Raw genomic sequence first — 15,793 nt, 5'->3', positions numbered from 1 at the left:
TGGGGATCGAACCAATATTCCAGGCATGTGCCTTTGACCAGAATCAAACCAGGGACCTTTCAGTTTACAGACCAACGTTCCATCCATTGAGCTAAACTTGCTAGGACTAAGCAGGTCATCTCTTTAAAGTAAAAAATTTGTAGAACTCTAAAGGACTGAAAACATAAAGTACTAGCAAATAATCAGGACAAATAAAAGATAAGTTATATGGAAACCTTTCTGTCTTCCAGATATATGAAAGCTTGTTTTTATTTCCCTAAAACAATTTGGTAAATTATACCTTCCCAAGCAATATGAAACCTTTTATATTTTTCTCTCTACTTTATTCCTAGAATCTGGAAATTCTCATAGCAAAATATTTCTTTGCATAAATTAATAAGACCAGTTTCCAATTGTGTATTTATTAATCAAGACTTTGATTGGAATGTCATATCTAAAAAGGATGTCCCTGGACTCTGAGCATCACTAGAAAGCATTCTCAAAACTGATTGAAGTCAATCAAAAGCTTCTTGCAAGAAATGTCATGGTACCTTGCTTAATCACATGGTTCATGGCAGTCTTTCCAAGTAAAGAACAAAGTTTGCTTTCCTGAGAGATGGCAAGGAAGGAACCTCAAGATATCATTGGAGACCAAGAACTTAAGGAATTCACCTAAGTCTTGGAGGCAAATCTGATGGCAGGTAAGTGGCTCAGCTGCTTTGCCCTGAGGGGCTAATTAAGGTTCAACATGAGATTCCAGCAAAGCTGGTTTTTAAAAGACTATTTAATCAATTGCTATTCTTATTATATTCATGCAAAAAATCAGGCCATATTGATCTAAACATAATACAGTAAATAAATTGGTCATAATTTGGCTCTTTAACAAAAATAAGGGTGATCTTGGGGGACGGATATGTTTTTAATAGATTCCATATACTCAGTTGAGGATATTAGACTCTAATTCCGTTCATTATCTTCAAAGTTTTATTTTTCACCCATGAACTAAACTAAACTAAATCCTGATTTTTTTAATAGTTTTCTTAAATATCTGGCAACAACCCTCCAAACTAGTGTCTTCTTTCCTTCCACCAGACCATTGTCATAATTCTTGTTCTAGCTTTTGATCCAATAATATTAAAATTTATAACAGAGTTTGTCTCCACCAGGTTAAAAGGCCTACTTTTACTCAGGAAATACCACCACCAGGCACCATCAAAACCTGCTTTTAAGCCCAATCTTCATTATCCCTCTGACAGAGAGTAAGGATTTTTGGCTCTGAAGGAAAACACTTTGCCCCCTTTCAGCAGGAAACACCTATAAAATAGATCTGATGCCCTTTTTTTCTCTGAAAGAATTCAGTGCCAAAAATTCTTGATGGGGGAGGAGGAATGTTAAACAGATCCCCAGAATGTTACACCCCCAGAGCAAAGACGATGGGCCAGGTAGAGAAACTCACCAGACAGAAACCCCCAGATGGCTAGCAAGGGGCAAAACTGGGAAAACAAGAACCTCACCCCCAGGGTAATTTTTCCTCCCCTGGCATATCACTGCTCTAGCAGTTTAGACCCCCTGGCCTTTTCCTCCAGGTCCAGAAAAGCAGTAAAACTAGACAAGTAACACTGTGGCTGCCTCAGGACCAGCTTTTACCTCCCAAGTCATTCAACAGGTTTCTTTAGCCTTGGGTATCACATCCAAACTCTACCCTGCATCTTAATGAAACACTGGCTGTAATAAATGATTTGATATGTGCTAGGGATTTTTTTTTCTACATTCCTTCTTAGTAGGAGATATAGGTCTACTCAAAACATGGACAATCAACAGGATAGGATCCTGGGACATGCTTCTCACCACTCCAACTGCTCTGAAGCTGGCAGGGGTAAAGCCCTAAAGCCATCACACCAGAGTAAGAGGGTAAGAAGAGAAGGAATGGATGACCAAACCCAAAAAACACCTCAAGGAGGAACCTATGTAGAACAGATCTTTACATCTTGCCTAGTAGGAGTTGGGACACCTATTGCTAATATTTAGAATTATACTCCAAATAATTCTATCCATTTTGGGAAGAAAGCCATATGCAGGGCCCTTTATGCTTTGGGACCTACTTTCTTGGTAAAGGATGCAGGAAGATTTTCTCTAAAGGTTGCTGAAGTAGCTCCCTGTGGTGAATGTCTGACTTTTACCAGGTATTCTAGTTATTGTCTTTCATCGCTAATAATTGCAATATGTTTTGATAATTTCACACTCGATTATAATGGATATACTAAGCTGCTGTCTGATTGGTTTCTGATATGTGGTGTAATTTTTTATTCATATATCTGTGACAAAATCACCTTATCCATAGGAGGACTGACAGAAGATAGACCTTCACCCTGATTCCATTAAGAATAATTATTGTAAGATATGTACACATATAATACCTTAATTTTAAAAAATGAGAAAAAAATTAAAAAGAATAATTATTAACAAATGGAAAGAGGAGGAAAATGTTAGGACTGTAAGGCAATATAATCCTTAACAGCTATTTGGAAGTTTCTTGCCATAGGAGAACAAAAGACCAGGAAATACTCACTGAACAACAGGAGTCAGACCACACAAGGAATGGAAACTGACCGGAAGGCACCTGGTTGCATGCCTGCATTCCATCTGCATTCCAAGCTAATCAGCTCAGCTCCCAAACCCACTAACAAGTTTCCTGCCTATGACTGCTTATAAGGATGAAACTATAGCTCCTGGGGGCTGCCATCATCAACCCAATGTCCCCTTGGCTCGATGCTGTGCAGCCCTTTCCTTTGGATATCCCACCCCACATCCTCTTTTCTTAAATTCAATTTTCTTAAATCACCCTGTGAGATGGCCATTTAGCCTACCTGCGCACCACCATGTTAATCCACCATGCTCACCTTGTTAACTAATGTAAAAATATTGAAACCTGTAAATAATTTTTTGTGAGTTTATTTGAGCCAAACTGTCAACAAATGCCAGGAAGCAGAACCTCAATGGATTGAAATAATGCTCCAGAGAATGGCAGGTTTTCATCTATTTTTATATATTGCAATCAAAGGAGGGGATGTAAGTGGGTTACATAAAATTCAATTGTGATAGATTAGAATAGTGGGTGAAAGCAAAGCGGGGGAAAACCCCTGGGATTTGATAAAAAAATAAAATGATAGACACATACTTCAGTGGGTACAGGATAGTCAAGAGTCAACAATTAACATAATAACAATAACAATGAAGGACCCCAAGTGGTCCGGAAAAGGGAAGTTACAAGTTACCCAGACATTTCAAGGATACGTTATCATAGATGCAAAAAGACAGATAGGCTCAGTTAAGGTAAATGTTAACCTTGTCAGGGAAGATAACAGCCTAGGATATCACTACCCACCATAACTGGGTTTAGTTAAAGTTTAATTTCAGACCGTCCTTTGTGGTTACTTTAGTTCTCTGAGTTTGCAAGACTGCCTTGCAGGCCTTCCCTGAGCTTATCAGGTTAGCATGTGGCCCCTTTCATCCACAACCTTTCATGTAGCTCATCCGGTTATAACTCTTCAAGCTCCAGCCAAGGAGAATAGACAGGTCCCTGTGTATGACAAGTTGCAGTATGTAGTGAAAAGATGATGAAACCTGGATTCTACTGCTGACTATCATTTAACTTAAAACCATTTTCAAAACTCAATGGGTTGTTGTGAAGACTCAATGAGATATTGGTGAAAAGGTGCTTTGTAAACTTAACCACTGTGCATACCCAATACTTTCCCTCCTCTGTGCACTATTTCATGTCTTCAATGCAAAACCAGGTCTTTAGCATATCTCAAATACCACATTGTAAAGTCATTGAAGTCATGGAGCATGTCTGCCTTTTTCACTGCTATAACCCTGCACCTTGTGCAGAGCCTGACATAGAGTTTGTTTTTGTGGTATTCGATCTTTTTTATCTGAACTTTTCTCATCCTTAGGGCCGGCTCTCAGAGCCTTAAGGTCTCAAACTTTCCCCTAAAAAAATGCTCTGGGGAAAAGAACAAATAACTTCATTTACAAGATACCAATGGTGAACAATACTTACTGGGCTATTCTCTGCTCGCCTTCCTCTTGGGGAATTAACATTCTAATAGGAATGAAAACCTAAGAGATAATCTTTAATGATTAGCATTTCAGTAATCAATAGCCTGTGGGCAATACCTGATTTTATGCAAGAAGCTTTTAGAAGTCACTGATTCCAGAACCAGGATTAGGGTCAAGTATGGCATTTACCCTGGTTACAAACTTTAAGAGAGCATAAAAAACCAGTAATCAAGATAAGTAATATTTTAATGTAATTACTTATTTTACAGCTTTATTGAGTTATAACCTACATGTCATAAAGCTCACTTATTTAAAGTGCACAATACATAAGTACAACCAATGGACACAAAACTCTGGGGAGGGAGGGTATGTACTGGGGGGAGGGGGCAATGTTAAAATATGTACACAGATAATAATTTAATTAAAAAAATATAAAAAAATAAAATAAAGTGCACAATACAATGGTTTTCAGCTATTTACAGAATTGTGAGACCATCACCAAATCTATTTTTAGAATATTTTCATCACAGCATAAAGAAACATTGTATCCATTAGTAGTCAATCCCTCTCATCCCAGTTCTAAGCAACAAATCTATTTTCTGTCTCTCTTTGTTTGTCTATTCTAGACATTTCATGTAAGGGAAATTATACTATATGTGGTCTTTTTTATTGTGTTTTTTTAATTTAGTGTAATGTTTTCTAGGTTCATTCATTGTAAGGATATACTACATTTTGTTTATTCATTCATCAGTTGATTGAGTAATTTCCACATTTTGGCTATTATAAATAATGCTGTTATGAACAAGTTTTTGTATGGACATGTTTTCAATTCCCATGAGCATATACTTAGGAGTGGAACTGTTAGATCATATTTAGCTTTTTTACCTAGATTTAGCTTTTTGAGAGCCTGACAAACTATTCCTCATTTTACAAGATAAAGAGGTTTATCCTGTAAAATCCACCAATATAAGAGGGTTTCAATTTCTCCACATTCTTGCTAATGCTTTTATGTCTTTTTCATTACAGCCCTTCTAATGGGTATGAAATTGTAAAATGCAATTTTAGAAAATTAACACATAGTCCTTCCCAGCATCCAGGTCCAGCTCCCTCCTCTGGGACCCCCTAGGCCTTCCTGTCAGGGGTCCCACTCCGCACAGGGCCTGCAAGGAGGGAGGGAGAAAGAGGCTGACTCACCGCCTACCTTGAGGGGCCTAGCTGAACTGGAATCTGGTTCTGAGGCACCAGGAAGAAGAAAATTCAGGCTACCAAGGCAGATCCCAGCTGTGTTGACGACATGGTTGACACCCCCCAGAAACTCCAGGCTCAAGCCAGCATCTGCGCCACAGAATGAGAAGGCCCCCTGTGGACTTTGGCTATGTGGGCATTGACTCCATCCTGGAGCAGAAGCAGGGCTTTGAGTTTAACATCCATGGTGGTAGTAAAGTATGGTAGAAACCATACTTGGGTAAACAATTGCTGTTTAATATTTTAGCCTTGCTGTTTTGGGTTCTGTACTCATTGAAATGTTATTTTGATTTTCTGAACTTATGTATGCTATCTCAATACTCCATTGGTGATGGTTTGAATATCCCATTGATTGTGATGTCACTGGTCACTGAAGCACATTCTTCTGGGATCCAGGACAGATCAATTATCCTAAATTGCCTCAGTAGCTACAGATAGTGCATTCCTGTTGACTCAGTGATCCCAGAATCTGGACAGCACAATTATTCTAAATTGTCCAGGTGGTCCCATATAATGTGTTTCTGTTGATTTAGTGATTCGTAGATAACTAAGTTGCTCAAATTTTTTTTTTAAACTTCTTTCATCCCATCTTTATTTTTACCATTTACACTTAGGCTTTAATTCAGATTGCCTTAGAAAAGTAGAATCCATTGTGCTTACTCATATTGATGATTTTATCAAAATACCTAATAGGAGTAAATTTTTGTGTGTGTTTTCTTAATCCTCACCGGAGGATTTCTTTTCTATTGATTTTTAGAAAAAGTGGGAGTGAGGAAGGCAAAAAGGGAGAGAGAGAGAGGGAGAAGGGGAGGAGAGAGGGAAGAGGGGGAAAGAAACACTGATGTGAGAGAGACACATCAATAGGTTGCCTCCCGCACACACAGTCCAATGCTCTAGCCGTTGAGCCAAAATGAAAGTTGTTTTTTTTTTAAAAAATATATTGATTTCAGAGAGGAAGGGAGAGGGAGAGATAGAAACATCAATGATGAGAGAACCATTGATTGGCTACCTCCTTGGGGATTGAGCCTACAACCCAAGCATGTGCCCTTGACCAGAATGGAACCTGGAAACCTTCAGTCCACAGACTGACGTTCTACCCATTGAGTCAAACCTGGTGAGAGTAAAATTTAAGACTAAAGACGTAACAGTTTGTTGAGTAATTTGCCTACAGCAACTGTGAGGTGTGGTCTGCAAATGTATTTTCTTCCTTTTTAGCAGGTATGTCCAGTGGCTCAAGAGGACATACCATGTGGATGTCCTGTCCTGACTACTCAAGCTCAGTAAACACCTAAAAAGAACACAACCTCTTTCTTTTTGAGACATAAATGTTTAATTTGGATGATGAGGATAGGCAAGCACTAAAGACAATGGCTAGCTCTTCCATTTATTCCAATGAAAGAAGAGGAAATAAGATCTTGACTGTTTTTGATCTATGAATATTTACCTTATCATATCTACAACTTGGTATTTCTTGAGCAGGACTACCCCAATAAGGTGAGAGGTGATAATAGTCAAAGATGGAGATGACAAATATGTAGAATTCAACATATATATGTAGGTTAGTCCAATGTCCCCATATGGTCTCAAATTCCATATTTGGTCAGAGCTGGCTCATCTTTGCTCCACTGTGCCTCAGATTCTGCTTCATCACTTTTGAGGGAGAGTAGATTCAGATCATATGGGAGCTAGCTGGTGGGGGCCGTTTCCTTGGCAGCTTGCTGGGCCAACTAGTACTTGTATCTTTTTGTCTTGGGCTTCTCAAAGTTCACCACAGACATAGGTACCCTGATAGTGTCCAGCCCATTTACCGTCACCTCACACCAATACTCACCCCATCGTGTGATGGGCCCTTCTGGTAACTTTAATGCAAGCTGGGCTACCACAACACCAAGATTTTTTAGAAAACGGCTGGCAACTATTTCAGGGTTTAGCTCCCATTTGACAATGTTCTTCATCCCCACTTCCAGGTGACAATTTTTCAGAAATTTCACTGTCGCCTCACCAGCCTTGGTCTGAATCTTTTCTAGTTTTCCCTCTTTTCTTAGCAATTTCTCCTCTTCAAACAACTTCCTGTTTTCAGGGAATGCATATACAGCCAGTCCTTGAGAAAGAAGCTTGTTAAGGCCCACAGATTTCCTCATTGAAACCAAGTCACCCCGGACTCCAAGCTCCTCTGCCAACTGCGTGAGGTTGAGCTCCAGGTTCTCTTTGGGCCGGTACTTCGTGTCCTCCACCAGCCGGTAGATGCCAGTGCAGGCCCGGCTTCTGACCCTTCTCGTCAAGCAGCACCTTCCACCAGCGCTCCACGATGACCGTGCCCTGGTTGTGAGAGAGACTGAAGCCGCGCTCCGGGCCGGGGGTGCACCCTTCCAGTTGCGGCCGGAACAGCGCCCCGACTCGACTCCTCGCAGTAGCTGCTCAGCGGCCAAGCGCAGCAGAGCCCGGCCAGGGAACGCCATGTTCCGGGCGTGGAGGGGGCCCTAAGTTGCTCAAATTCTGCTTCTGTAAAAATGCTTTTTTGCGAAACAGGTTTCTCATTCCACACCCAAAGATGTAATCGATACTTTTGTGATTTTCTGCCAATATAAGCCAGAAGTGGCAAGCTGTTCAGGGCTGCGAGGTCCGGTGCGCTTTTACTCCCTCGTATGCTGTCGGCTTTTAATAAATGACTCCATAATTTGACTTTTTTTGAGGGGTCCTTTGTAAGATGGGAGTTACACTACAACAGTTGGGCAGAACGGCTTGGGGCAGTCCACCTTGATCAGCACTCTCTTCAAATTCAAAATCAGTCGGAAGTCAGTGCAGCCGCCCAGCTCAGAGGAGCGAATCCCCAAGACCATCGAGATCAAGTCTATCTATCACGCAGGATATCGAGGAGAAGGGCGTCAGGATGAAGCTGATGGTCATTGACACGCCAGGCTTTGGGGACCACATCAACAATGAGAACTGCTGGCAGCCCATCATGAAGTTCATCAGCAACCATTTCAAGAAGTACCTACAGGAGGAGGTGAACATCAACCAGAAGAAGCGCATCCCCGACACACTTGTGCACTGCTGCCTGTACTTCATCCCAACCACCAGCCACTCCCTTAGGCCCCTGGACATCGAAGTTCATGAAGCACCTGAGCAAAGTAGTCAACATAGTTCCTGTCATCGCCAAGGCCAACATGCTGACCCTGGAGGAGAGGGCCTACTTCAAACAGCATATCACCACCGACCTGCTGTCCAATGGTATCTATGTGTACCCCCAGAAGAAGTTTGACAAGGACATGGAGGACGGGTTGGTGAACGAGAATTCCTGAGATCTTCCCGTTCCTGTGGTGGGCAGTGACCACAAATACCAAGTGAACAGGAAGAGAATCCTCAGCAGGAAAACCAAATGGGGCACCATAGAAGTTGAGAACATCATGCACTGTGAGTTTGCTTACCCGAGGGACCTCCTCATCAGAACACACATGCAGAACATCAAGGACACCACCAGCAGCATCCACTTTGAGGCCTACTGCGTGAAGCACCTGCACAAGAGCAGCATGACCAACTGGGCCAGGAATGGAGGGCACAGGATATACACCCGCCGAACCTAGACACAGCTCCCCCTCCCCCCGCCCCATTCATTTTATATCCTTCCCTCCATTTGGCATCGCTCTCCACCCCTCACAACGATGCCAGGACAGACAACTAGCGCCCCCTGAGTATGATTGTTACTGGCCCACCCATGGGGTGCCGGGGGTGGAGGCAAGCATTCTGGCTGTCCCTGAGGTCCAGGGAGGCTGGACCACGGGCTTCCTGCACTTGTTCTTGGTCTCCCCACCCCCCTACCCCCACTGTTTCAGCCCCAGGAGCATGCCCGGGGTATGTCCAGGAGGAATGGAGCCCCCTGGGGGACCTGGAGCCCCTTCCTGTCTCCACCCCCTTACATGGTGTGGGCCATAACTCAGACCACATAACTCAGAGAGCCCCGCTAACCCCTGTACCCCCCACGGGGAGACTAGTTAATTCCATGAGACACAAGTTGCCAATTGCTTAGACGTGGCAAGCCCATCGGCTGCTGCCCACCCACCCACCTGCGAGCCCATCCTGGAGCAGGAAGTGAATGCCTTTATCCAGCCGCCCACTTGAGCCCACACTCCTGCTGTCCCCTCAGATGGGAATGGAGACAGGTTGGAGAGGGAAGTGTGTCCTTGTCACACTGTGGTACCTCTGTCCCCCACTGTGGCTGGGATTTTTTATTTTTTATTTTATGTTTTGTATGTTTTTTCATATGCTCTGGTTGGGGTTTTAAACTGTCACTTTCCCACACTCTGGATTAGTTCTGATTCTACCACAAGGAGCCCTCAAATTGGCTAATGTGAGAAACTTGGAATGAAGACCCTTTATCCTGCCATCTTGCTGAGAGAGTCTCATTTAAAAAAAAAAAATCAAAAGGTTATTGCATGATCTTGGATGAATCCCGCTTTCAGCAGTCCAAGGTCCTGATCACCTCATCTCACTGCTTTGTGGCAGGGAGAAACAGGGAAGCACGGTTCCCAAATTGTCCTTCACCCTGTGGCACACCAAGGGGAAAAGCCACCTTGATGGTGATTGGCCTTCTCCCTCTCTTTATCCTTGATTAAAACCCTTTGCACATAAGGCAACATGGAAGCTGATGTTTTTACTCATCTCGCTGTTTGAAAGCACCATTATGAAGACAGGTTGTACAATAGTTAACAGTACCTTTTATAGCTGAAACTGGTTTGGCTCAGTGGATAGAGCATCGGCCTACGAACTAAAGTGTCCCAGGTTCGATTCCGGTCAAGGGCATGTGCCTCGGTTGTGGGCACATCCCCAATGGGGGATGTGCAAGAAGCGGCTGGTCGATGTTTCTCTCTCATCGATGTTTCTAACTTCCTATCTCTCTCCCTTCCTCTCTGTAAAAAAATCAATAAAATATACTTTTTTAAAAAATAGTACCTTTTATGGAGAGAGCTCATATATTCTAAACGAGAGATAACAGCGGCTTCTAGAAACTGGTTTTCTTCAAGGTTTCCTGTGTGGTAGGCTCCTGAAATACTGTATAAAAGGGTCTTCTGGTGTCCTCGTCTCCCTGCTGCTTGTTGGGTTCTGCTCTGCATAACCAGGAATGGTGCTGGCAGGACAGCTCAGTGGCTTGGAGGGGTTTTGGCCTTCTGAGTATGTCTCTACTTCCCATCCCCTGCTTGTGCTCCTATCTGATCAGGCTAGAGACAACAACAAAAAGATATATAGTTTTAAAAAATCCAATACCAATATATAGACTTCCATAGAATTTCCTTTTTCCTTCTTTCTTATATTTCCTCTCTGCAAGGTATTGTTACTATGTTTTGTTATTATTTGTTTTGTTTTGTTTTGTTATTAATTTTTGCTGCAATAAACCCTCTTGTTTCAGTCACAGCAAGAAACAAAAACCAAACAGAAAACCTCTCTGAAAAGAGTTGAAAACAAAAAGGGGGCGGGGGTAGGGAGAGGGAGAAACTTGATATTGTTTTTAAATAGAACTAAAGATTAACATTAAAAAATCAGGAGATGATGGCCAATCCTATTCACCAGGCCAAGCCCTCCGGTGTTTCCACCTCTGATTTTTGTTTTAAATTACTGTACCTTTTCTCTTCTGGGTGCTGATATTTCTCTTCATCCTCATGTTCTTTGTGTTTTGTTGAGGGTTTTTTTGTTGTGTTTTTTTGTTTGTTTAACTTTGTGTCACTACCTCAGTTTGCCCTCATGTCCCTTACATACAAGCAAAATATTCCTTCAGCAGAGTGAAGAGGTTCTGGATGACCAGCACACTCCACGACCAGCCCAGCAGTCAATGCCTTGCCAAGCAGCTCATGTTAAAGATGCCCGTATAGTGGACAGGGAAACCAAACACCCTTTCCATTTCACTGCACCATAAGATGTCCTCTTTATCATTCATGAAGACAGGGAAATGCTGGCCTTTGCCCTGCTTTAGGGAGTTCGACCTCGTGGTAATGGTCCTCACTTTGCTGAACTTGGCTATTCTGCCATGCTCCAGACACTCCTGCAGCTCCAGCTTATCATTCACAGTGGATACCAACGGCCTGTTCATACCGGGAAGGTTCCCCCAGAAGTAGTGGGCCCTGTGTGCAGCTGACACTTCTTTGGCATCAATCATCACAGTGTTAGATTTGAGAAATCGTGAGATGTCCCTCTTGTCACTAACACCCATGGCCACCACATTCTCAAAGAGCCAGAAGAAGGGGCACTCATCTCCTTTGGGCTGCGCGTCATGCAGGAAGCAGTAGAACTCAAAGAAGATCTGGCTAGTGCCCTCGTAGAGTCCCTTGTAGGCAGGGTTGACAATGGAGAAGTCATTGCACGGACTGCCCCCAGTCACCAGGTCCATTGGGCCCCTCTCCTGGATATGCTTCTGTGTGACTCTGTGGAAGTCCCCAACGTACATGATCTTCTCCTGATGCCACACCACGCCTACCATGATGGAGTCCTTGCACACCTCTGAGGCGATGTAGCGGTCCACCTGAATGCCTAGGTCCTTCAACACCAGAAGCCCTGTAACCCCACTCAGATGGCTCCGCTTTCCTCCTCCAGCCCAGAGTCTCAAAAGTCTCCCTTTTATTGGGATGCATTCTGCAGTGGCCTTTTGCTGGGATCCTCCTGAGAATCCGTCTCTTTTTGTATAAACAACAAAGTGTTGGAAATGTATTTCCTGAAATAAATGTTCCAAATAAGAAAAAAAAAAAAAAAAAGAAAGAAAAGAAAAAAAAGAAAGAAAGAAAGAAAAGAAAATTAACAGAAAAATCCATGATGAACAAATATTTTAAATATTGTTGTGCTGATCCATAATAGAGCCTGAGGCAAAAAAAAAAAAAAGTGTTCCCATTGTCAATGTAAGAAATATTCAAACTTGTGAAGAATTTTTGTAAGTGTATTTGAGCCAAACTGTGGACCATTGCTGGGAAACAAAATCTAAAGGGAATTGAGATTATGTTCCAGAGAATGGCAGTGTTTCACCTTATTTTATACATTACAATGAGGAAGAATATAGGGGGCAACCAGTCACATCAGTGACCGGTGTCCTAGTGCAAATTTTTGTTAGCTTACAGCAGTGGTCAGCAAACTCTTTAGTCAACAGAGCCAAATATCAACAGTACAACAATTGAAATTTCTTTTGAAAGACAAATTTTTTAAACTTAAAAACTTCTTCTAACACCACTTCTTCAAAATAGACTCGCCCAGGCCGTGGTATTTTGTGGAAGAGCCACGCTCAAGGGGCCAAAGAGTTGCATGTGGCTCACGAGCCGCTGTTTGCTGTCTATGGGCCTACAATATATCTAATTAAGTCATTGCCCCTTCCTTAGGCAATATTCTGTTTTCCTGAGTGCTCCCAGTTTTCAGGGGCCACGGACATGGAATTTGGTAGGTTGGCCCTAGGGGAGGCAGTTGCTGGTACGGCCCAGGCCAGGCATTTAGATACAATCTAACTTCCCCATTCCAACTGACTTAGGGAGGGGCTGTGGAAGCTCAGCACAAAAGCCCAGTAGTGTTCTGGGCTGCAAACATTGTACAGCTCCTCCATTGCCTGGAGGCAGGATGTGTTAGGACAGAGGCAGTTAGAGTAGATCACTGAACAATGGGTTGGTTGGAGTTTAGAGGGAGTTAGAGGTTTAAGCTCCGGCCTAGCATGCCTAGGCGTTGCACCTGTGCCCCGAGTTCCTTGGAAATGGCTGAAATAACTTTTGTAAGCTTTGTGTTGTCATTGTAAATGTCCTAACTCTCTCTTGTGGTTTCTGAGTATAAATTTGCTGTAACACCTGTGGTCTGCACTGCAGTTAGGCCTTTACCGCGGTAGAGTGCTGCAATTACACTCACTGGCCAGTTTATTAAAGGCTCAAATTTTTATCTGTCTCTGGTGGTCGTCTCTTGCGGGTGACCCCATAACAGTAGTTAGGAAACAAAGAAACTTAGGGATATATAAGGGGTGATCTCATTGTATTAGCTGTTCTGGCTTTGGATCTTTGATTCTCCTGAGCCAGCAGCGCTGCTTTAAATAAAGGGTTTTTCCTGAATCTCTGAGTACTCATTGTGTATTTTCCGGTTGTCTGGTAAATTCTGCAACAACAATCAAAAGAGAAGACATAAGTGGGTTACATGAAATTCATTGATTCTCCACAAGGAGCCCTCAAATTTTTCATATCTAATAAAGGAAGCGATCTGGGGAGGTAGATATTGTTTGCACTAGGGAACCATAAGGATCATAATAATATGCAAATCATTTTATGTACATTCATTCAATATCAATCAGATGATATAAAACAAGCAATATCAGTTTGTGGGCATACGGGTCTTGTTGACGTCTTGGGATAGATGTCTGCCACCATTGTCAGCGACTTCTCGTCCTTGAAAAGTCTGTGATCTCCGCTGCAGATGGAGATGGTGTCAGAGATGGGAATAGACATCCATTCACAGTCAGTTCACATTCAGGTGCTTTTTTTTTTTTTTAAATGAGAAATGTGAATCTATGAGCTAATTCCTTTAAGATCAGCTGCACATGGATTAGTTAGTGATATCTGGTAAGGTCCCCTCCAACGAGGTTGGAGAGAGTCTTTTATTTGGTGTCTTTTCCAATACACCAAATCTCCTGATTGTAAGCCATGATCTTTGAAATCTTCAACTGCTGAGAGCGCACTGTGAAATGAATCTGTTACCAATTTGTTAGTACCTACAATGCAGAATGTCTGCTCTTTACTTTTCCCTATATTCAGGAAACAAAAGACTTAAAAGTCAACAATATTTTAAATAGAATCATAAGAATAATTATCCTCAATTCATTTAGTCTCATAGTTGTTTTTGTTTATCTTGATTATTTGCCAGTAGTTTTTGAATTCAGTTATTCCTTGAAGTTCTATAAATCTTCATCCAGTTAAAAAGCATGACCTGCTTAGAAGACTGCAATTTAAAATAAGTCCGAGTCCTTTTCATGGATTTTTCTAGACATATAGTATACCTACAAATACATCAGAATAAAGCTGTCCACAAATGACAAAAATTTTAAAGTGGCATGGTTATAGACTTGATAAAAAAAAAACAAAACAACTTTGCTTTTCTATAAAATTTAACATTCCAAGACAACAACTTCTTGGTAAGTAATAATCCTTTTAAATGACATAGAGAATAATATAAAATTTGTATACCTTTAGATTCAATTATAATTTCAACATATAAAGAATAATAAGTAAGATTTTAAAATGAGGCAGATGGCTTATTGCAAACTGTATTGAGCATTGAAAATAATTCATAAACTCCCAATATGTGAAACCCAGGGTATCACTGGCAGACACAGGGAATCATGATACTTGGCTTGCCAGTGTCCCTGACTGAACACATGTTGAGTTCTTTACAGTAGCGATGTCATTTTTCATTTCTTCTTGGTTCTTAATTTCCTCTTGTTTTTTTTACACATATTGTTGAATTTGTCTTCCATTCTTTTCATCCTCCTTATGTTCATTTCTCTGAATTCTTTCTTTGACAGGTTGCTTGCCTCTATTTTGTTTACTTCCTTATCTAGTGATGCCTGCATTTCTTTAATATGTGGGCTGTTTCTTTGTCTCCCCATGATTTCTTTTCTCATCATGTCTGGTTATGTAGTTCTTTCTCTCTTTTTTTTGAGGGAATATAGAGCTCCTCTGAATTCGTGTGCTTGTGGCACTTGGGGACTGGTGTTCTCTGGTTCAGTGTTTTTCAACCTTTTTTGGGCAAAGGCACACTTGTTTCATGAAAAAAATCACGAGGCACACCACCATTAGAAAATGTTAAAAAATTTAACTCTGTGCCTATATTGACTATATATAAAGTAATTCTCTTGAATAGGAATCAAATAAACACAAAGAAAGTATTTTATAATTACTTTATTATGAAATATTAAGTAAACAAAATAGTGAAAAATTATAAAATTCTTGTCTTGTCTGCACCTACGGCACACCAGGCAACATCTCGCGGCACACTAGTGTGCCGCGGAACAGCGGTTGAAAAACGCTGCTCTGGTTCATAGCTGTCCAGTGGGTGCCATAGTTGTAGATTCTACAGGCTTCTCAGGTGTCCAATAAGATCCACTTTTGCCTTCAAGATGGCGTGGTCTCTGCATCTGATTGGGTCACTCTGGGAGGTGACCCAGCAGCAGCGGGGGCTGCCCAATCAGGGGAGCCGTAGCCGACAGTCCCCCACAGTCTCCTGGAGTATAGCTGTCCCTCAACTCACCAACAAATACTCCCTGTGTGACCACACACTCTCCCTTTGCTTTCTCACTCACATACTATCTTGCAGTCTGTCTTCTCGTCAGCAGCCATCTTGGAATCCCCCCCCCCACTAATTTTTTATACCATTTATCCATAATACTTCACAAATTTCAGCCTTTTTAAAAATATATGTTTTTATTGTTTTTCTAGAGAGGGAGAGAGAGAGAGAGAAAGAGAGATTGCCTCCTGCACAGATCCCAAAACCTGGCTATATGCCCTGA

At 41.9% G+C, this 15,793-nt stretch overlaps 1 protein-coding gene and 2 pseudogenes across 1 annotated transcript; 1 reads left to right on the top strand and 2 right to left on the bottom strand.

The window, feature by feature from the left end:
• Nucleotides 1-6,593: 6,593 nt before the first annotated feature.
• LOC118720005 lies at nucleotides 6,594-7,745 on the bottom strand (annotated as a pseudogene).
• Nucleotides 7,746-7,796: 51 nt separating this feature from the next.
• Nucleotides 7,797-9,505, top strand: LOC118720231 (annotated as a pseudogene).
• A 1,147-nt stretch (nucleotides 9,506-10,652) lies between these two features.
• On the bottom strand, nucleotides 10,653-12,856 carry LOC118720230 (DNA (cytosine-5)-methyltransferase 3A-like). Its single transcript, XM_045582445.1, is given in 2 exon segments — nucleotides 10,653-12,060; nucleotides 12,781-12,856. Coding segments are annotated over 2 exon segments (1,107 nt in total). The 3' UTR covers nucleotides 10,653-11,029.
• Nucleotides 12,857-15,793: the final 2,937 nt, after the last annotated feature.

The sequence above is a fragment of the Pipistrellus kuhlii genome, unplaced genomic scaffold (genome assembly GCF_014108245.1).
Source record: "Pipistrellus kuhlii isolate mPipKuh1 unplaced genomic scaffold, mPipKuh1.p scaffold_m20_p_16, whole genome shotgun sequence".
Classification (NCBI taxonomy): domain Eukaryota; kingdom Metazoa; phylum Chordata; class Mammalia; order Chiroptera; family Vespertilionidae; genus Pipistrellus; species Pipistrellus kuhlii.
This window is presented reverse-complemented; position numbering and strand designations above follow the sequence as displayed.